General features: G+C 47.0%; 1 protein-coding gene across 4 annotated transcripts in view; it reads right to left on the bottom strand.

Moving 5' to 3' along the window:
• The window catches only part of SACS (sacsin molecular chaperone), an 85,316-nt gene that overhangs the window by 36,497 nt on the left and 26,372 nt on the right, over positions 1 to 22,447 (bottom strand). For 2 of the 4 annotated variants that reach the window (XM_060637538.3, XM_060637541.3), the window contains exons 3-4: positions 4,795 to 4,945; positions 124 to 211 (exon numbers count right to left, since the gene is read on the bottom strand). In XM_060637538.3, the coding sequence (XP_060493521.3) occupies positions 124 to 211; positions 4,795 to 4,945 (239 nt within the window). Of the gene's footprint in view, positions 1 to 123; positions 212 to 4,794; positions 4,946 to 5,073; positions 5,292 to 22,447 lie in introns of those variants that run through there. The other 2 variants (XM_060637540.3, XM_060637542.3) reach the window with 2 other exon arrangements.

Raw genomic sequence — 22,447 nt, 5'->3', positions numbered from 1 at the left:
CCTGGTTTTCCAGCCTGATACAGCCTCATCACATCCCGTGGAATATACCTTCATTGCACGTTTAAAACATAACCGTTATGCAACTAAAAACGGCACAGGCTCCTGGTAAAAGCAGTGCAATACCTCCCCCTTTTAAGCCTTTTGATTGAAGGTTTACAAAAAGATGACAGTTTCTGAAAGTCAGATCTCCAATCTTGATCCAGTCAGATAACTGAAAGAAAAGAAAAGAAAACAGTATGTATGAAGAGCAACGTTGTTCACTCAAAACTACCTCCATCGTTTTTCTCACTTAAGAAATAATGCTTGTTGACCTTTCTTATTAGGAAATCAGTTACTGTGGACAAGTGAACATTTCAAAGAACAGAAATCTAGTCAAAAAGTTTCCTTAAAACCTGACAGGACTTTTCCTTAACTAATTACAAAACAGATAAAGATACATATCTGCTTTGAAACAACGTAAACTTTTAATGATAAATTGGGATCGTCAACATAAACAAAATCTTCCTTTTTACATTTCCAAAATGTACCGCTCAGAAGCCAAGGCCAGATCAACCTGTTCCCCAGCACTCCTCAAGTGCTAAGATGGGATGACCTCTCACACGTCAACAGCCTGCAAAAAGTCACCCAAAAGCTCACCTGCAAGAATCTTCGTAACTTAACACTCCCCGACAGGGTGCGAATGACATCATTCACCGTATCAAAAAGTCAGTGTTTCCAACTGTCTACCATCATCCCACACAGAGATCCTCCAAGGTTCCTAAAGCTCAACCCGTCAAAAGTGACCTCACTGGGTTTCCTTCCAAACCCTCCTCTGCCATCTTTTATTGTATATTTCTATTAATAGGGGCACCTTCTACCTCTGCACCTCGGAGGGAACGCGGGAGAAGCTCTCGCTCTCGCGCTCTCTCTCTCTCTTGCTCTCTCTCACTCTCTCTGCAAACCACATGGCCAATTAACCTTCCAGGTGCTACCAGGTCCATCCCCAGCTTCCCTCAGACCTAACTTGCTCTTCTCCGTTTCCAAGTGCTCATGCTCAGACTCTCAGTATTTCTTGGATTTTTATGACAATCTCTCATCTGGCCTCCTTACTTTCTGTGTATCATCATTCTAGTCCCCATTTCTAAAACACAAATATTTATCATTTACATGTATTACATATTATATAGTATATATATAGTAGTATATACTATTATAGTATAGTATATATAGAATTATATACGTATAATATATACAATATATAATACTATATGTATGGTATTATATGTAATAATTATATACAATTTGTATTATATATAGTATTTTATATATATACATATATATATATATATATATGTATATATATACACACACACACACTCCCACTGAATCTTAAAGCAAGCCTGTAAAAACTAAAAACTCCCTGCACAGGAAATATGAATAAGAATCATCCTAGCAGTACCGTTGCTAACCACAATTATTTTAGAAACAACCCCAATTCTATAACATATTGACAGAGCGGAACATCATCCAGCAATGAAAAAATGGGTTAACTAAGCTGCACATAACTCTGGGTGAATATTCATAACATAATACTGACTTTAAAAAGATAACTCCAAGTTACCACATATAGAATAATAAGCTTATAAAGTTCACAAAGAACTAAAAGTAAACAGTGTATCACACAGGTTATAGACTTAGGTTACAGACCCACACATACACATATATGGATATATGTGTTCCTAGGTATACATATGTACACACATAAATATACACACTTATGATAAAACGACTGAAACAACCAGAAAAAAGGCAACAGAATAATAAATGCAAAGGGGTAAGGGAAAAGAGGCACACGGGCTGGGGCGGAGAGGAGCACACAGGTAAATACAAACTACCAACAGTGTTCTTCTCCAGTTGGATGATGTCATCAAAGCTGTTCATTCCATAGTTAGTTAATTAACCACTTAATTACTAAGTGAGAGCCATGCATAAACCAAGGATTACTAGTCCAATTTAGCACAGCTGAGGTTTATCTGAAGGAAGAAAGGCAGGAAGGGAGGAAGGGAGGCAATTTTTAATGCAGGAAGAAGTCTGCAGGTCTTAAAGAGGCCTTGAACAGGAAGAAGACAGGGTAGAATCGCGTTCGTAAACACAGATGTAACTGGCTACGGGAGCCTGACAGCGAATGCTTTTGGTGCAGTGTCATCAGTGACCTGTCCACAGGGAAGTGATTCTCCCAAAGAGAAATCGAGCAGCACAGATAACTGACCTCAGCAGGGCTCTCAGCTTTCCCCTCCGGAGTCTGCCAAGATTAAGGAATCTGGCTTGGGCCTCTCTCCTTCCTAGACCCTACACCGCTCCAACCAAGCAAAGTAACATTGGTCCTACTCCTCTCCAGAGGCAATGAAATCTTAAAAGTTGCCCAGTTAAGTCTTTAGTATTCAGACTTAGTATATAGACTAGTATACAAACTCCCTCAAAAACTTCAGAGATGATCATTTTCATGGACTATGAAACAACTCTTTCCAAATTATTAAGCAAACAATACGATAGTAATTACAACCTGGATCTCCCGACCCTTCTGCCTTTGTTCAGTTGTCAAGAACACAAGGAGGTTCTAAGACTCAAGAGGTGACAGAAAGGACATTTTTGATCAATTAAAAGACAGGAAAGTCAAGTCATGCTTCACACCTCCTAGTTTGAGGCTCGACCACATTCGGTGCAGAGGAAACAGCTATAATGAGACAGTCTCTTCATCAGACCGGAGGCAAAGTGAAGAACTTACAAATTCCACTTCCAGGCCAGGGAAGGCAAAAGAGGGACAAGGACAATGAAGGTGGCGGATGGCCCGGAAAGACTGAGGACTGAGAAAGTGCCTGATGCCAACTATGTCCCAAACGGACCCAAACCCGTGAGTGACAAGGAGTCCTCAACAGCTTTTGCTTCCTGCTTACCCTGACATATTTAGGATTCCATTATCTCTGGGTCTGACTCAAGGCTTGTGAACATCCCTGGCGAGACCTTCTGCCTCTCCACATCTACCCCTCTACCCTGCGCACATGCACACACGCACATCCATTTGTACCAACTGCCGTAATCACATCTTTCCAAAGCCTCCTGTATATCCTTTCCTTCTAGTTTCACTGTGACAGTCGGTCACGATCTAGAACCTCACTAGCTCAGGACAGCACAAGCTTCCTAACCAGACCCCCCCTCACCCAGCCACTCAGTCTGAAACTCTCTATGCACCACGGCCACATTCACTATCCCATACCAATGCTTTGCACAGACACCTCCAAAAGCACTTCTACAGGCAAGACTGAGCCACGACTGAGCCTCAGGGTTTGACCACGTGTAGGGGACGAGATGGCAAAGCAGACCCAGAGGAATAACCAAAGAAGTGGGTACAGAACCAGGAGACTATAGACAGGAAAGCTAAGAGACAGAGGTGGGCCCAGAGAAAGAGGTAAGAATGACAAATATTTATAGAAGAATAAGCTTCTTAAAAAGTTCATAATTTGCTCCTCAATTCTGTCCAAAGTCCTCTAACGAGACACATGTCTATGTGCTACCAAATACGTAAGAAGGGCTGAGCTGTGGAGGAACATAAGACCAGTTTAACTGTGAACCCGTGTCTAAGTGGTCAAGAGACCATGGTGTGGACCCAGGTACACAGACGGTCAAGATTACACTGAGGGATTGAAAAATACCAATGTTTGTACCGGATACAAATCCGAGACTTGTAAGGTCATTCTGTGTGGCTCAGTATTCCTTGTATATCTGTTTAACATTTTTTTTTTTTTTGCCTCTTCTAAATCCTGGAAAGGCTCTTTTATCTTCTAAAAAGTGAAGGTATTTATTAGGATAAAAGAATGGGTTAATTTTCAGTAAAATGTTTCCATTTAACTCCTTTAAGGAAATTTAGTTTTTTTCACAACTTAAAGAATATATAGATCACAATATGAAATAGTCCCATCTTTCAAAGTTTTGATTGAAGCCATTCATTTGCACCCCAGAAATTTTAATGGGAAAGAACAGTTTCTATAATATAGTCTGAAGATCCTTTGCCTAAATTTCTGTGATTCAAAACTGGGGGGGGGGGGGTGGGGGGGGTGGGGGGGTGTGAAGGTGAGGATTATTCCAGTTAAGTACACAACACAATTAGAAAAATCTGGGGGCACCTGGATGGCTCAGTCGGTTAAGCCGCGGACTTCAGTTCAAGTCATGATCTCACCGTTCATGAGTTCGAGCCCCTCGGCGGGCTCTGTGCTGACAGCTCGGAGCCTGGAGTCTGCTTCGGATTCTGTGTCTCCCTCTCTCTCTGCCCCTCCCCCACTCGTTCTCTCGTTCTCTCTCTGTCTCTGTCTCTCCCTCCCAAAAATAAAAGATTAAAAAAATTTTTAACACACACAAAAAAAGAAAAATCTGAGTAATGGTTAAGTCACTTCAAAACAAGTAAACCAGCACAAAAACCCTCTGGCTACAATGCCCATCGAAAAAGTACCTTAATTTCAGGAAGTGAAGATTCAGACAAAACGGCGGGCAGGGGGCAGGGTGACACAAACGCTGAACCGGCAGATCCATTAAAATTGCCACTCGCGAGGGGAAACCCCGTGCGCTTCTTGACCGTGTTACTCACAAAGCATCACGTCCCGGGTGATCGCTAAAGCCACCTCTGCCCTCCACGACGCGAGAATGAAACCCGCCCGGTTTCCGTCTCAGCGAGCCCACTGACTTAGCAAGTGGATGCGCTACAACCCCGAGCACAGAGGCGGGCCCACCGTCCTACAGGGAGCGGGGACCGGCGCGCCGTACCTCCCTGTCGCCGAGCCACAGCCGCTGCTCCGACACCGGGAAGCCCGTCTCCGCCAAGATGCGCTCCTTGATGTCGCGCACGGTCCAGGACGCCCGGACGGCCACGGTCCTGCAGCCCACGCAGCCGGGGAGGACGGTCACCCGGAGCCACCTGTGCAAAAGGCAAAGGGACCTTCAGTGGGGGCCACGTGGGGGGCCCTCCCGCGCGGGGTCTCGGGGTGGGGGGGGGGGGCGGGGAGCCTCGCGGCCCTGGGCTCGGCCCGGCCCGGGCGGGGTTACCTGTCCCCCATCGCGAGCGTCCCGGCCGAGCGCGGGCCCGCGTCCGCCCCAGCGCGCCGCGCCCGCTCACGGCCGCCTCCGCCGCCCCGAGAGGCCCGGGGCGGGCACCGAGCGCGGGATCCTCATGGCGCTGGCGGGCGCCGCCCCGGCCCGGCTCAGCCGCATCTCCGGGAGCGGCGGCACGAGCCGAGCTGGAAACGCGAGAGGAAGCGGCGGCCGCGGAGGCGGGGCGGGGCGAGGCCGGCGGCGGCGGCGGCGGCGGCGCGCTCCCGGCCGGCGGGGCCCCAGGAGACGCCGCCCGCGGGCACGCGCCCGCCCGCCTGGACCGTTAGCCGCGTGGGCGCCCCGCCCTGCCCGCAGGCCCCGCCCCGCCGCCCGCGTCCGCCGAGGCGCCAAGGCCCGAGGACTTGAAACACTTAATAGTCCGCGCGGCGCCCTCGCGGAGAAGGCGCGTGCGTTTTCCCCGGCGGGGTTCGACAGGGCCGTGAGGGGCGCAACTAGACATTCCTGGGGCCTACGCCTCCGTCGCCTTTAATGACTTTTCATCCCTGGCAGCGTCTCCAAATAAGACTTCTGGTGGCCTCGCAGGCACAAGCTACCGCCGTGGTGGCTGCGGAAAGAAGAGCCTTTCGCGGTTTCGTGATTGTTTTTAAGGCACAAAAGTAGGATCAATGATTCGGTCTGCTGGAGGAAGGAGCAGTAAGAAAGTAATAGAAAGTAATAGATGACGATATACATAAACATATTCTATGCCGTGTTGAAATACACGTAACTTATTTTGGCCATATTTCATGGTCGGTAGCCTGTTTTCCCATGACGCCTGCAAGCTCCTTGATATCGGAAACAGGCCTTAAGAGTTGACGGAGGGGCCCCTGGGTGGCTCAGTCGGCTAAGCGTCCGACTTCGGCTCAGGTCATGATCTCACAGCCTGTGGGTTCGAGCCCCGCAGCGGGCTCTGTGCTGACAGCTCGGAGCCTGAAGCCTGCTTCTGATTCTGTGTCTCCCTCTCTCTCTTCCCTTCCCCCACCCACGCTCTGTCTTTCTCTGTGTCAAAAATAAATAAACATTAAAAAAAAATTTTTTTTAAAAAAAGAGTTGATGGAATCACCCAAAAGGAACTAATGTTGCCTTGTAATTTGAAAGCGTGCTAGCTTGACGAAGCTTCAGAACGTACCATTATTTTCCTCTGGCTTATTTCTCAGAGGTAAGGATGAGACCCATCAGGGGCGGGGGGGGGGGGGGGAGGCAACATCTATTACGACAATTCAAAGGCTATGTCCTGAGGAAGTAAACTTGTGTGCTTCTTGTTTAATACCAGGAATAGAATTAAATTTTAGTGTTGGCGCAAAAAAAAAAAATGATATTAATGACTGTTTTTCAGTTATCACTTTTCCCCCTCTTGCACAAAAAAATATTACTCAGAACTAGTTATCAGCAATAATAGAGTACCCATACAGAATATTCCATCCCTTCCTTCTAACCACATTTAAAAAGGAAAGGCTGGGGTGCCTGGTAGCTCAGCCGGTTAAGGCTGGGACTCTTGATATTGGCTCTGGTCATGATCTCACCATTGGTGGGGCAGAGCCCCGCATCAGGCTCTCTGTTGAGAGTGCACAGCCTGCTTGGGATTCTCTCTCTGCCTCTCATGCTCCCTCCCTCTCTCTCTCTCTCCCCCCTCTGACCTCTCCCGCTTGCGTGCGCACTCTCTCAAAATAAATAAACATTTTAAAAAGGAAAGTCTGTAAATCATGCAGCTCTTCCCCTACTTGGAACGAGTACGCACAGTCAATCAGAGAAGAGGCCAGAAAACCCTAATGGATGAATATTCGCTTTCTCAATCAGACGACACTGTACATGCAAATGCATTAGGATATCACCAAGGAGAAAATCTCACTGAGCTGCTGAGCACGATCCCCCAGGATAAATCCTCCACGCATAAATCCTTTGATAACCCCCGGGTCTACCTGCTTTCCTTATGCTCTCTCCTAGGGAGACAGGCAAACGTGATGTGGTACAGAATTAAAGCCTTGAGGAAAAGAAAGGCCCCTAATGGAGGGGATTTCACAAGAAGTGAAGCAGATCTGGCTGGGAAAGGGGGCTGATCGTAAGTATCTTCGAACATCTGGAGTTCGAAGTATATTCAGGATACACTCTAAAGCGTTAGTCTGCATGGGAAATATAAATCTGGAACTCAAACAAGATGTCAAAGCTAAGGATATAGATTTAGAAATCATTTGTTTAATCATTCAGATAATATTTGTTAAACCCCTCCTCTGTGCTAGATGGACACATTTCTAAATGACGGGAATAAACAATGAACAAAACAAAGTCAACATCTCATGCTTGCATTCTAGGGAAGGAAGCCGATTAATAAATAGACAAAGGATATATGAATTCCTCCTATGGTGGCAGCCAAGTAGGGATAAGTACTATTTAAAGGTGGGGGGAGGGAGTTGGGGCAGGACAAGATAAGAGAGGAAAAGAGCTAAGATGGCCGTAGAACTTTCTAAATGACATGTGAGAAGAGGCCTGAATGAAACACAGGAGAAGGAAATTATCCAGAAGGAGGTTATATGAGAAGGAAGGGGGGCAGAGCAACACTTGTAGCCCATGCATCCATCATCTCTGACCTGGATTTGGGGTCATCCCTTCCTACTTGTTACCTCCCCTCTATTTCTCTCCTCTCCGACCCATGCCCCAACTGGCCACAAAACCAAAGTTGGAACTGACGTCTATTCTGTTTGCTGATAGCTTCCCAGAGCCTAAAAGAGGTCCTCACACAGAATAGGTGTGCAGTAAATATGAAGAAAGGAAGGAAGTATTGAGGGAGGGAGGGAGGGAAGGAAGGAAGGAAGGAAGGAAGGAAGGAAGGAAGGAAGGAAGGAAAAACAGAAGAAGGAAGAAAGGACAGAAGGAAGGAAGGAAGGAAGGAAAAACAGAAGAAGGAAGAAAGGACGGAAGGAAGGAAGGAAGGAAGGAAGGAAGGAAGGAAGGAAGGAAGGAAAAACAGAAGAAGGAAGAAAGGACAGAAGGAAGGAAGGAAGGAAGGAAGGAAGGAAGGAAGGAAAAACAGAAGAAGGAAGGAAGGGAGAAAGGAAGGAAGGAAGGGAGGGAAGAAGGAATTACATAAAGGAAATGAGGGGAGAAAGAAAGGGAGGAAAAGGAATAAATAAATATCTGGAAAATACAGAAAAGTAGATAAAAGCTCAAACATTATACATAATTCTAAAACCCCAATACAAACAACATTTTTATGGCCATCAATTTAAGGGCTTTTTATATGATTACAGTAATATTATGGGTACACAGTGTTTTTCCAATTTTTATCACTGTAATAATTGTATTTCTAATAATTGCCAAATTTTCCATTGAGAAGAAATATCTTAGGCTACTCAACCCTACTGATAAATACAAGGGCATTTTAATTTTTCAGAAGTGCACAGACCAATAAATATCTTTGTTCATGAACTTTCACCACTATTTAAGATGAGAAAGAAATTTGTAAAAATGATGCATTCCAGTAAATGTCTAGCTGAGCCCTAACTCATTCTGTAGGAGTATATTATAAAATTCAGAACAGCAAAAGCCAAAACCATAGTCTCTTCTTTTAGAATGAGTCCAGACACAATAAAAAAAAAGGCGGGGGGGGGGAGTCCTGGGACCATCCTTTCAGCCTATTTCAGTTGTAGAGACGAACAAATAAAATTATTTTATTGCACAAGCCAGATTCAGCAGGACAGAAGCAGAAAACAATGTTGTTCTCTCTCACGAGCCCTGTTTTAATTTGTCCTGGTACTTACTTCTTTCCCTTTCCCTGGATGACAGAGGACGGCAGGGCTTGGACCCTAGATTCCCCATCACTCCTGGATGATAAAAATTCTCCAGTTCCTTCCAGTCCCTAAAATGACTCATCTTAGTAATTGAAAACCCTCTCCAGGGTAACAACCAAACCACCAGTCCAATCCAATGTAAAAAATTCTGAAATAGTAACCGGGCTTTATTCCGTCTCACCAAGTCAACTGCAGTGTGGAAACGTAGCTCAAGGCTGAGCTAATTTCCCCTGAAACAACACTTTGTGGTTTTATGAAATGGAATGTGCCTGATAGCATGTCTTTGATCAGAGGGAAACAAGAAATTAGTCCCTTCTGGGGAATGTGCACCAGTTATGTAAAGACCGAAGAGTGACAAATCATTGTTCCTTTGTTTAATGAGTCAGCGTAAGGCTGTTTGGCTTGAAAATAAAAAGATGAGAATATTGTGGATATGTGAAGTCCTAGAAGAATGAGTAAAACCTTAAGCCAAACAGAAAAAGGAAAAAATCTCTCAGGGAGAAAAAATAGGACCTCTAAAATCATGGAGTCAAAAAAATAGCAATAAAGCTGAGGCATCCCAAGTAGCTTCCTATGATGGAATCCGAGGGGAGGATTCACGCAAAGGCACAGAAATGTGATCCGAGAGCACCTGCAGGGATACCATGAAGTCCTTACACACATCTGCAGTTACATGAGGGGAATGGGAGCCACTTTCGGATTTGAATCAGGTTAGGTGATATAATTTGCATTCTAGAAAGACTGAGGATGACTTGGAAGGAGGCAAACTTAAAATAGGAACAAAACCAAGAAAAAAATGCTATCTGTGAGATGAAAACCTTCAAGAACAGTATCAATCACGTGGATAAAGTGCCCGTAGGATTTGACAACGAGGAGCCCATTGTTGGTTGACCTCTATGCTCCAGAACCTGCAAGAATTTCCTGATGACTGTGGGATCAAGTTCAAGTTATCCTGCATGGACAAGGCCCATCACAACGGAGCCCTGGTCAACCTTCTCAAATTCCTCTGAGGCCACCCCACTGTCTGTCTCCGTGACCAGCTGATAGTAACACGTAAACGTTATGGAATACTTACTATGTGCCAAACACCTACTAAAATCCTTATGTGACTTAGCTCATTGGATCTTCCCCCCAAACCCTACAAAGTACATAAACCCTTAATTTCCAGGCAAGGAAAATGGAACCACACGCCTTACTTGTAGCTGCACAGCTGTCAGTGGGCGAGCCAACTCCATGAGCCCGAGCCCTATCACTATTAAACTATAATATTCACAGAATACAATCACTTCACATGGCCTCGCTGCCCCCTGCCTGCACTGTCCTCACCTACTTGCAGTCCCCTTCCCATCACTTTCCATCTGATAAATCTCTAAGTCGTCCTCCAAGATTGACTACTTGTCCCAGCTTCCCCCGTCTCTTCCGGGCTCCTTCTTTCTGCATAACGTGTGCACTGCATATTCACTGTTGGTATTATAGCACATATCATGTTTTTTAGTAACTATGACTCATTTTTATTCATTGCAGTGGGAGCCCCATTGCACTCCTCTTGGTACCCCAAGGGCCTAGTACAGAATACTAGCCATGACTGTTGCTAAGATGTTTGAGATGAATGAACGGGCTGCATATAGGGAAATAGCAACTTCATTCCTAACATCAATCAGGCTTTGTTTTGTTTTGCTTTGGGGTCTGTTCAAAATGCTTTGGGCTGCAAGTAACTGATTCCCCGACTAGCAGTAGCTAAACTGATAATGGTTTGTTTTTCTCACGGGTCAGGAAGTCTAGAGGAATGCCATTGTTCACCAGTCTCAAGACCAGCATTCCAGTGATGTTTTGGGACTTTCCTTCCTCGTCATAGAATGGCTCATCCAGTTCTAATACTTCCATATTCAATGTAGGAGGAAGGGAGAAAGGGAGAAAGGGAAGAAAACAGTTTTACCTCTTTTATCAGAAAAACAAGAATGTTCCCACAGACTCCTGCTTCTCATTGGCCACCCCTAGCTGCAAGGAAGGCGGGGAAAACCAAGCCTCTACAATACAAGGTTCTAGAAGGAGAATAGGGATTTGCAAGTGACTGTTGGATCAGCCTACAACATTATCTACAACATTGCTCTAATATACATGGCAAATGTATTTCTTCTAATGTTTATTTATCTTGAGAGAGACAGAGACAGAGAGCAAGCAAGGGAGGGGCAGAAAGAGAGGGAGACACAGAATCCAAAGCAGGCTCCAGGGTCTGAGCTGTCAGCACAGAGCCCCATGTGGGACTCGAGATCACAGACTGTGCAAGATCATGACCTGAGCTGAAATCGGACGCCCAACTGAGTCACCCAGATGCCCCGGCAAATTTATTTCCAAAGTGTCTACAGAAATATTGGAAAACAATGTAACGGGTAAGTTTTTCATAGCCTGATTAGTGACATACCAAGGCACATCTTTTGAAAGGATAGTAGGAGAAGTGTTTCATGCAACTAATCTTTCACTGCCTTGGGATGGGGATTTGGGTAAATCCTATGATTTTTCTGTTCACTTTTCTATAATGACAGTCGCTAAAGTCATTTTAAGTTGCAAAACAGAATTTCAAATCTCTCATTGGGATAAGTTCCAGGCAAAATCATTAGATAAAATTTCAACCTTCCGTCTTCATTCAAAGGTCACCTTCCTCTTTCTGTTGCCATCACCACCCCACGCTAAGTAAGACCCGTTGTCAGATGCCGCCCACCTTCCAGGAGGCGAAAGCTGTGGAGCCAGGAGAAGGCAGGAGGACGGGCTGTTCGTTGGCTGTGTGGATCTGAGCCCTACGGGTCTGGCAGGTGATTAAGCTCACCATTTCTCCCGTGGGACTCTTGGGGAAGTCCTGTCACTGGGGACCCCAGCGGGAGTGGGGGGCGGGCAATGCCTCTCTCCACTGAGTGATCACTCACGACTGCTTCCACAACCTTCTGGAGTCCACGCCACCTCCCACCCCTTGCTGTTCTGGCCCTACCTCAAGCAAACTGCATCGAAGAGGCCCCGACCTGATGCTGTCCCACGTAGTTCAGGTGTGTTCTATGGAAAATTCTCTCCTGTCCCTTGCCCAGCAAGCTTGGGCAGTGCAGGCCAGAGACCACGATGGCCGCCTGCTGCCTCAGAGTGCTTGGTCCCCAGGCCTGAACTGGCCTTGAACCCAGTCCCAAGTTCTTCCTGTGGTTCACCAGGCTTGATGTAAAGGAGATAAACCCCTCTAATCCTGTCCACTTGGCAACATCTTTCTCCAAAGAAATCAGTAGCAAACTTCTCTTCCCTCCCTATACTCTCACTAAAGGGGATCACACAACAGGTCCTGAGGCTCTTTGTAATTGTATATGAGGGAACGTCTGTCCCCCAAACACTTTCCAAACTGAGGTAGGAAGCACTTACTTTTAGCACTTTTTTACCTTCAATACGCATCAGCCATCGGAACAATTCAAATTGCGTTCACAGAGACCAACAGAAAAAAATACAGAATAGCATGTAAATCAAAAGAATATATACGCGAGACATGCATCATTATATATTCATCAATGCAAAATTCAAACACCACAGTATACCAGAACCATGGCAGTTAAACAAAACACCAGCTCCTATGAGGCTCCCATTCATAATGGGGAGGCAGAAAATAAATAAATGCACAGATATATAATATGGAAAGCAGAAATAAGGCCTATGATGAAACATGGTGGGCAAGGGATGGAACGTGGCATGGGTCGGGGTGCTGTCATCTGAGAACAGAACCGAATATGCAAAGTGAAAAAGCATAGAGAAGGAAGCCTCGGGATGAAGCTGGTGATTGAGAAAGCAACCCTTACCCAAAGGCAAAGTGTATGATCTCTTCCCCATAGGAAACAAAATTTGCTATTCTAGTTCACTCTGTTTAACTCACCTCACCTTATTCCCGTAACTCTGCTTCAAATATTTTAAATTCAGAAAGTACTCATCAGAATCCTAAGTATTTCACCCACTACAAATTTCTAAATGGAGTATCTCTTCTAAAGCCAATTAAACTATTAAAATGAGGTATTCATCCAAATGATGAATATTTTGTTTCATATTGGTTTTCTCAAGCTTATTTATTAATTTTGAGAGAGAGAAAGACAGCATGCGTGCGAGTAGGGCACAGGGAGAGAGATTGGGAATCCCAAGCTAACAGCACGGAGCCTGACACAGGGCTTGACTGCATGAACCATGAAATCATGACCTGAGCCCACATCAAGAGCTCAACCAACTGAGCCACCCAGGCACCCTTATTTAATATTGGGTTTTTGTTTCATGTTTATTTATCTTTGAGAGAGAGACAGAGAGACAGAGACAGAGACAGAATGTGAATAGGGGAGGGGCAAAGAGAGAGGGAGACACAGAATCCGAAGCAGGCTCCAAGCTCTGAACTGTCAGCACAGAGCCTGACGCGGGGCTCGAACTCACAAACCACGAGATCATGACCTGAGCTGAAGTCTGAAGCTTAACCAACTGGGCCACCCAGGTGCCCCTGATATTGGTTTTATTTTTATTTTATTTTTTAAATCTTTTTTTAATGTTTATTTTTGAGAGAGAGAGAGAGAGAGAGACAGAGTGCAACTGTGGGAGGGTCAGAGAGGGGGGGAAGACACAGAATCCGAAGCAGGCTCCAAGTTCTGAGCCATCAGCACAGAGCCCGACGGGGAGCTCGAACTCACAAACCCCAAGATCATGACCTGAGCTAACGTGGGACGCTCAACCGACTGAGCCACCCAGGCGCCCCTTAACATTGGTTTTAAATTCACTCAGTGAGACTTCAAGGCGAAGCACTTCGTCTTTGTCAATATTCGTACAAGCGGCCAGTGGGTGCACCACGTTGTGTGTGCAGTGGTGAGTGTGTATGTTTGGGCGTGTGGAAGACAGCTGCTCCTGCTGTTTAACACGCCGTGAGTCTCTGTGCAACTGAATCCTAATGCATGGTCGTCACTGATGGAAGCAGGACTCCCCACTGTCTGTGCCCAGAGACACTGTGCGCAAGTGAAGGGAGGAAACTTACCTCCCCGCTCAACTCCCGCACGACCTAAGACGCCCGGTGCGGTTATGGCAGGATGTCCCAGCAATCAGGGGAAAGGTGGCAGGTGGCACCCAGACCCATGACATCCGGGCTAGACAGCATCATTGATAACGCTGTTACCTCCGCTGGCAGAAAGCCGCACGTCTGCAGGCTCCTCTCTGGAGCCTTCTTCCCTCTGGAGCCTTCCTTCCTTCTTCTCTTCCTTACCCCTGTTGTTACCGACCCAGCTCGGTGTGATAAGCCCCTTCCAGCGCAGCCTTCTGTCCGATTTTGTCAGGCTGACCCTTCAAGGTCATGGTAAGACCTTGGCCCAGGTCAGGCTCGTGGGCGTCCCCCCCCCCCCGCCTTTCTGCTTTCTTAGGGCACCCCCACCCTTCCCCTGCTACCACCCCTGGCCCTCCCGCCACCCGGCTGCTCTGGTAGCACCGTCAGCCTCCTCCTCTTCCCGCTCCTATGCCTTTCTAGGAACATCCACTCACGTACAAATTCTGTTTTGACAATTTTGCGCTCAGCACGTGACGGCGCGGGAAATGACGACCCAAAGTCCGAATACAAACGTGACAGAGGACCGCAGGTGGCGGTCAGGGTCTTGGGGAAGGTGTAGCTACCGAACACAGGGGCAAAATCCAGATAAAATGGTGGGCTGAAGACGGAAATTCCTGTACCAATGGCTTCCCACGTCACTTAAAGGTAAAGTGAGGGTCCTCGGCGAGCAAGGCCTTAGTGGTCAAGCCCCCTGTTCCCGGGCTCGTCTCCTCCTCGCTCCTTGTCCCCCTAGCCCCTGCCTCCTCTCCCTCTTGCTCATTCCACCGCAGCCCTCGGCACCCTTCAGTCCTGAACACGGAGCCACACTCCCTGCCCCAGGGTCTTTGCACTTGCTGTCCCCCCGGTTCGGCATGATCTTCGTGCAGATGTCATTTCTTACTCCCTCACCCCCTTTCTGTCTGCACTCAAACGTCCTCTTTCTCAGGATGCCTTTCCAAACACCCTGCACAAAATAGCAACACACCCCATGCCCCCTCTTGAGTTGCCTGATCCCTCTCTACAGCACCCATGACCATCTGCTACATACTTAGTTGTTTATCCGTTCGGTATCTATCTCAGCCCAATGTGTTGTCCACTCCGTGAGAGCAAAGCCATCGTCGGTTGAATTCACTGCTCTCTTCCCAGCATGAGAGGGGTTCAGCCACGCCACAGGCACTCAGGAAATATTGTTGAACATACGAATGGACGAACGCTCACTCTACTGGCATCCTGGACCCCGGGCCGATGCCCGGGGTATCTGTTCCCCCACACCCCCACCCTCGTTCCGAGCTTGGCTTCCAGCCCCTGCCCCCAGGGCTCCGGCACTGCCAGGCTCACTGCAGCCACAGCTGGGGCGTGGCTCTGACCGCGTCCTGCCTCACGCGGTGGCTGTCCCCCGGCCGCACCCCTCTGGCCAGCAGCTCTCCACGGTGCCCCAGGGAGCCCGTGACCTGCTGTCCCACACTCACTCTGCAGGTGCCAGCTGACCCCAACTCACAGGTCACTTAGCAGGACAGGTCCTGCCACTTTGGCTTCCTTCCCAGGATGCGTAACCACCAGCGGATGGGGAGGAAAAGGTCACCTTCACGTTTTACTCCCTTGATGGAGATTCTCACGTCTGTGTGAGAACCCACAGCGGAAGCATTCAGGAAACCTGTGCCTGGGGTTTAAGGTGGAGAACGTACATCCTGATGACTCTCACTGAGAGACGTTCCTAAGAGACGCATCTCTGTAGGAGAGACAGGTTTTGTCGCACCAGACACTGCTGGCTCTTGCATCGTGCTCTCCCTAGATCCTCCTAGGGGCCCCAGAGTCCCTTCCCATCCTGCACCTGCCCCCGTGCCAGTCCCACCGGAAGGCAGGGAGTCCCAAAGCCCCGGGGCACGTTAACAACCCCCTGCAGTGGGTGTATCGCTAAACGACACTCTTCGCTCCCCAATACCGCAACGTGTACTGTCGCAGCCTCATCTAGGGCGAGCTCTCCACCACCAGTTTGCACCCCCCCCACAGCTCCCATCTGGTGCTGAAAAATCTGTCCACGCCTGGAACACAGCATCCTCAGCGAAATGAGCCGAGCACTCAGGACCACACGTTACAGGCTTCCGTTCGTATGAAACGTCCAGAGGCAGCAAACCCACAGACACAGCAGGTTGTCGGGAGCTGGGGAGGGGGGCGATCAGGAGTCACGGCTAACGGGCTTCTCCGGGGGATGCTGAAAATGGTCTGGAATAGCGACACATCCTGGTGAGCATCCTAGAAGCCACTGAATTGGACCCTTTCAAGTGGCGAACTGTCCGGTAGGTGAATTTCAGCTTCCGAAGAAAACTAATACGAGCATTGCAGTTGACGGGAATACATCGCTGTACCGCCACGTGTAGAATCCCTCTGGGCACAAAAATCCTTTAATGCGGCTACCTTGACCCTCCCGGTGGTTTATCGAACTGTCTTCTCGAGATGGTCTCCGTCGCTTTCCAGAACGGTCAGAACGGACGGCTCTGTCCCGAAGACACACACAAACAAGACACGATGCAAACTCCCTATCGGCTCATCCAAGTTCTCCTTCTCGCCCTCATCTCTCACTGGCTCCGGGTGACTTTCCCCACCTCCCACCTACCTTGCCACGCCACGCTCCAGCCTCCTCAAATTAACCCTCTGGGCCTTTCGTGTAGCCTCCTTCCCTCCTCAATGTCCACTCCACCTTCAGACCCAACCTTCTTCGGGGAGCCCGGTGCTTCACAAGGCAGCACAGCCACGAGCCTGTCTTCTACCTTCTCCATCACTCACACCATTTGCGTCTCCTCCCCGAGCTCGCGAGGTCAGGGCACCGGGGTCCTGAGCTCCACTTTCAAAGCCTTATGCAGAGTAACCTCTCTAAGGAAAAGGAGGTCTTCAGCCGGCACTGCAGGTGGCTCAGGCAGAATTTATCCAACAGGCCCCACGTAAGACCCAACAAGCCAGACAAATGACAAAACTTCCCTTCTCTTTGTGCTACGGTAGACACAATTGCTTCACTTCTATTTTTAGTTACATTGGACGTGCTCTGGGAAATGAGGTCATGCTTCTGAATTAACATTCCTGCCTGTTCTGCTTCCAACGAGGGTACCACAAATTCCCCAAAGTGCCGTCAGAACGATGAGAAAATCGGCTTGTCCAGACTTTCTTTCCCTGGTGCTTTTGCATCTATATCGCTAATGGGAATAAGGGCTAGTTGCTGGGTTGCCAAAAATCCTAGGTGACTCAAAACCAGCTTTGCCAAAGCAAAATTAACCAGTAGGGGCCTTATGTGTAGTCATGCGTACATACACCCATTGACTGATCCAAACGGACGTCGCATTAGAAAGGAAAAATAAAATAAAATGACTCGCCCCCTGGATGTCAGAGATGACACATCTTGAGCTACATTCGCCATTTTGAGGACGACTAGAACCACATGTGAATTCCTCTGGATTCTGAATTGCTCTTCCTTTCATGGTGACTTCTGGTTAAACATCCTCTCCTGGAACATTTTGTAGAAAGCACGGAGACAGCGTGAGCCGACTAGAGCAGTATGCACGTTAACATAAATGTGCCGCTTGTTAATAATTAGAAAGTTTGAATGGAGTCTCAGCCCCAGACACGATAGCAGGAAATTCATGATACGAACCTATCCCCTTATAAAACTAGACAAGTTGAACACAGAAAAGGAAATGGTAAGGGCAACAAACACCACAGTTCTTTTCTTCCTTTTTTCTGCCTCTCCCGCCTACGGTTCTTCTTCCGGTCAGTTGGCTTCCCTTCTTCTACTTGTCCTTTGTTTTCCCGCGTTGTTGTCCTTCACTTTCTGCCCTTCTCCATCCTCTGCCCCTTGTGTGGTAGTGAATTGAGGGTGAGCCTCCCCCACCCCCAAACCTCACACCTGCCAGCCGGGGGGATCGACACGCGTCTGAGCTCACTTTCCCACCTGCCCACTGGACTGATTGTCAGGTTACTGTCAGGTGAAATGGGGCACCTGGGAGGTGCTCATTTATTCATCTAAAAAGAAGCGTAGCATCCACGGTGCCCCGGACACTGGTATCAGGCTGAAAGAGCACGTTCCTGCCTAGGGGGCTTGTCACCTCCCGGGAACAGCAATCAGGCAGAAATTGCAAGATGGCGGCCTTCCACCCCCTTTTCTTTTTCTCACCCCCAGTCTTTCCCTTCACGCTTCTCTCTTGCTTGGGCCTCTGAATGGCCAAAATCAACATTGATGGGGCTTTCCTGGACCAGCACCATGGTTCATGAGCCAGTCAGGAAAGAGACTGCCCTCCTGGTGGATTTTATATCTGGAATGAAACCTGTTTCGTTTTGTTCTTTCTTCCCCCATTATCTTCGTGCCCACGCACACCGCAGAGTTCAGCTTCCAGGCAGATCTATCTAAGACACCGGTGGTGGCTTACGGCCCAGTTAGGGCACACTTCAGGTCCTCTACATCTTTCCTGCGCGTGAGCAAAGTCCCAGTCGAAGGTGGTCCTGGCATTCCCTTCCCCCGCATCCTCATTGGTCTGTGCGTGTTTGTAGAAATGATTTCTTTGTCTTTCCACCTCTCCAGACCTTCCTGAGGACGGACAGTGCAGACAGAATAACTGTCACCAGCACACTCCCACCACTCTCGGGGGCCAGGGAGCTGTCCTTCGACCGCTCTTTGCTTCTTCACACAGGAGGGCAATGACAGGCTATTCCCATAGCTAACACCTCCCTCCCAAGTATATTTGTATTTTAACAGGGGATTCTTCATTTCTGCTGCTGGGTGGGAACTGGGTTCATATTTGGGGAAGTTTAGTCACCCGATTCCCCCTGAAGTCGTATCTCGAGGATAGTTGTTCATTTTCAGTAGCAATGAGGACGGTGAGAAACTCAAAACAAGGTCTAATAATAATCCCTGCCATTAATTAAGTGCTTACTAGCCACCAAATGCTTATTTAAATCTTCACTAAAACTCTATGAGGCATTTTTATTACTATTTTATTCCAAAGGATGATGAAAGATTCAAAAAGGTCATAACTGCCCAAGACCACACACAGGGCCAACATCTAACCCCACTCGAAGTGAACCCCAAACCTGGGTTTTTAATCACTGTCCACATACCCATACGAGGTTGTTACTGACAGAACTAGAGATGTTTATCCTGGAGAAAAAAAAAAAAAAAAAATGACTCCCAGGGACGTCTTATGCCATCTAAATAGAGGAACGTTTTTCATGTATAAATATTTCTGTGGCTCCAGAGACAGACAAATTTGGGGTTCACTCTGATGAAACATATCCCAACAACTAGAACAATTCTCATTTTTATTCATTTACCACCAACCGCCCGTCAAATCCACATCCACCATTATATTCACTCCCCCCACGTACCTACAAAGAAGACATCATCCACACTTAGAAGTCAGAGAAGATAAATAATCTGCCTCAGGTTTCCTTGCAAATGCAAGTGTCAACATTGGAATTCAGGTCTCTGCTCAATTTCCCTTATTCTGTGCTGCTCTCCAGAATTGAGTGAGGAGAAAAGGCTTTGCTTGAGATTTTAAAAACCGTGCATGATCAGCATGCCCTGGAGACAGCAAGGTCTTAGGTTCTCTTCTTTAAAAAAAAAAAAAAAAAAAAAAGTTTATTTTTTTTTTGAGAGAGAGAGAAAGCACAGGGGAGGGGCAAAGAGAGGGAGACAGAGGATCCAAAGTGGAATCCGTGCTGACAGCAGAGAGCCCAATGCCAGGCTCGAACTCACAGGCTGAGCTGTGAGATCATGACCTGAGCTGAAGTTGGTCGTTCAACCAACTGAGCCACCCGGGGGCCCCTAGGTTCTCTTCTAAGAGCTGATCACGGTCTTGTATTTCAAACAGATGGCAATTTTACAGGCTGGCCAGATGTAGGCACGTGTTAGCTCTCACACATACACACGGGGGAACAATTCTAAACATAAATTTACAAGCATGAATTACACAATGAAGAAGATATAGACATTCGGCCAAAAAGGGGAGATTTTACAAATTAACTACGTCCTTTCAGTTAGTCATTTAAAACACACTCCGCTTTATTGAATGGTATCTCAAATAGAATCCCGAACATAATTCGATTAAACTAACATCCTGTAGTCATAAGTACGTGAGAAACAGTTTATTTATGAAATAAGAAATGGAAATCTTACTGATTTTTGGCCTATTTTATTTTGACTTCTTCTTGTTCATATTCACTAAAGATTTTGAAAAACAAAAAAAAAACACGTTCTTATGAATCCCATTCCTAAACATCTGGGCTCAGAGTGGTATGGCCAATGAGGAGTTCAAAGGGTGAATTATTTTATCTCTGTGCGAAGCCAATGGCATAACTTGGAAACCACACATCTGTGAATTTGTGAGAAGGAAGACTGTATTTTTTTTCCTTTGCTTTATAGTAAAAGAGGAGAGCCTGGACAGTCTTCCTCACCCAGAGGGTTTACAAATGGCCGCCCACACATGCTGTCTTAGGGAACAATTATAGCATCTGGCAGGAAGCCTCTACTGGAGGGGACACAAAGAAAATGCTAGTTAGAAATAGGTCAAGGGAGTTGTTGAAGGACAGTGACAGTGAATCCATTAAAAAACAAAACAACTGAATTTTACACGAGCGCTACAATCCAATAGAAGCTTCATCTATTAAAATTCTACATTTTGCTCATTTCCCAAACCATTTCAAATTTTCTCTTGATAGGACCTCGTTGGATGAATTAAATTGTTAGACGCTGGAAAAATGAAGATGTCTGCTCACTCACTGCTTATAAAAGTGAATATTTCTTAAGTACCAAGGACAAAATTTTTAAGTAAGGAAAGCATAGATAATATTCAAATGTACATTTTTTTCAGAAGCCACCCAAATCAGAACTTAAGTTCATCCAAAACAAGCCAAATGATTGCTCACTATTTATATCCTCTTTATAAATATAATGGCTAAGTAACTGACATATAAAACTCATCAATTAGAAAACTATTTAGGGCAATTGAATATGGTTCAGAAAATGTATTTTTTTAAATTTTTTAATGTTTATTTATTTTTCAGAGAAAGGGTAGACAGAGCGTGAGTGGGGGAGAGGCAGAGGGAGAGGGAGACACAGAATCGGAAGCAGGCTCCAGGCTCTGAGTTGTCAGCACAGAGCCAGACGCGGGGCTCGAACCCACGAACTGTGAGATCATTACCTGAGCCGAAGTCGGACGCTTAACCGACGGAGCCACCCAGGCGCCCCAGGAAACGTATTTTTAATTGCATTGGTAATTAAAATTTTATGTGTGTTTGTCTTTTAAGTCTTTGGTCACCTTCTTGTTTTCTAAATATTTTCATTTTTTGAGTACATAATCTGCAGATATCGTAAATATAAGACAAATATTCCAAAAAGGAAATATTGCTCATTCTCTGCAAACCCTTCACCTACGCGTCCAATCAGCTGCCACGTCTGAGTGCCCCATCACACTAGCTATCTTTGAATCCGTTCCTTCCTGGTGTTCATATTACTTTGGGCTTTCCTCTCTCTTGCTCAGACCATGAGGTCAGGGCCCTAACTTTCCTCACTGCCCCAAATCCTTTCCCTTCAGTCAATCCTACACAGAGCCATTGAGTTATTCTAGAATGGAGTATGACAAAGCCTCTCCCCTTCATAATGATGTTCAGTACTTCAAGTTACCCGCATGATCAAGGTCAAATGCTTCAAAGACAGGCTCACTTTCTCGCCTTGTCCCCTCCCCTCCTTCCTGAACATCCCCCCCCAGCCCCGCCACCAAGAACGCTGCAGGCACGTTCACGTCTTTGTACTTGTTTCGCACATTTCTCACACATTCTGTTTCCTCCCGCAGCATCTGCCTCCTCCCTACCTGTTAAACTCAGTACCCATCCTTGGTGGCCCAGCTCAAATGCCCCTCCAGTTGTGAAACTTTTCCCTCTCGACCCAACACTGCCTAAGGAAAAACAGGAATGGGGCCATGACAAATAAGGCTTTCGGGCCCTTTCTTATTCTCTTATAATACTTATAATACCGTGTACTTACATGGCTGCATCCTACTCTGGAGACCGGGAACCTTTTAAGAACAGAAAGCTGGTGTCGGTATCCCTCATCCACCCCCCCAGAGACTGGCACACAATCCAGCCAGTGCTTAGGGAGTGAGTGAGGACCGACGAAGGTAAGCTGGGCAATTGCAAGATCTTTCTCTGAACGGCTGATGAAAAGCCAGAACCTTAGACTCGGGCCGTGCATCGGGGAAGCACTGATCTTATATTGAAGCTGTTAAGTGCGTGAACGGGGGACGTTGGAAACACTCCTTCGCATTTTAGGAGACGGCTATAAAACACTTGAGAGATGGGAAGAACCTGATAATCACAACTACCCAGACCCTACCCGTCCATCGGTGCCCAGCCAGCAGAGCAGAAGGCTTCCTCTATCGGAGCCGATAAGAAACCTCTGTCTTCTTGAACATCGTTAGCACTTAACTTTCACGTA

This window comes from Panthera onca, chromosome A1 (assembly GCF_046562875.1).
Source record: "Panthera onca isolate mPanOnc1 chromosome A1, mPanOnc1 haplotype 2, whole genome shotgun sequence".
NCBI classification, from domain to species: domain Eukaryota; kingdom Metazoa; phylum Chordata; class Mammalia; order Carnivora; family Felidae; genus Panthera; species Panthera onca.
This window is presented reverse-complemented; position numbering and strand designations above follow the sequence as displayed.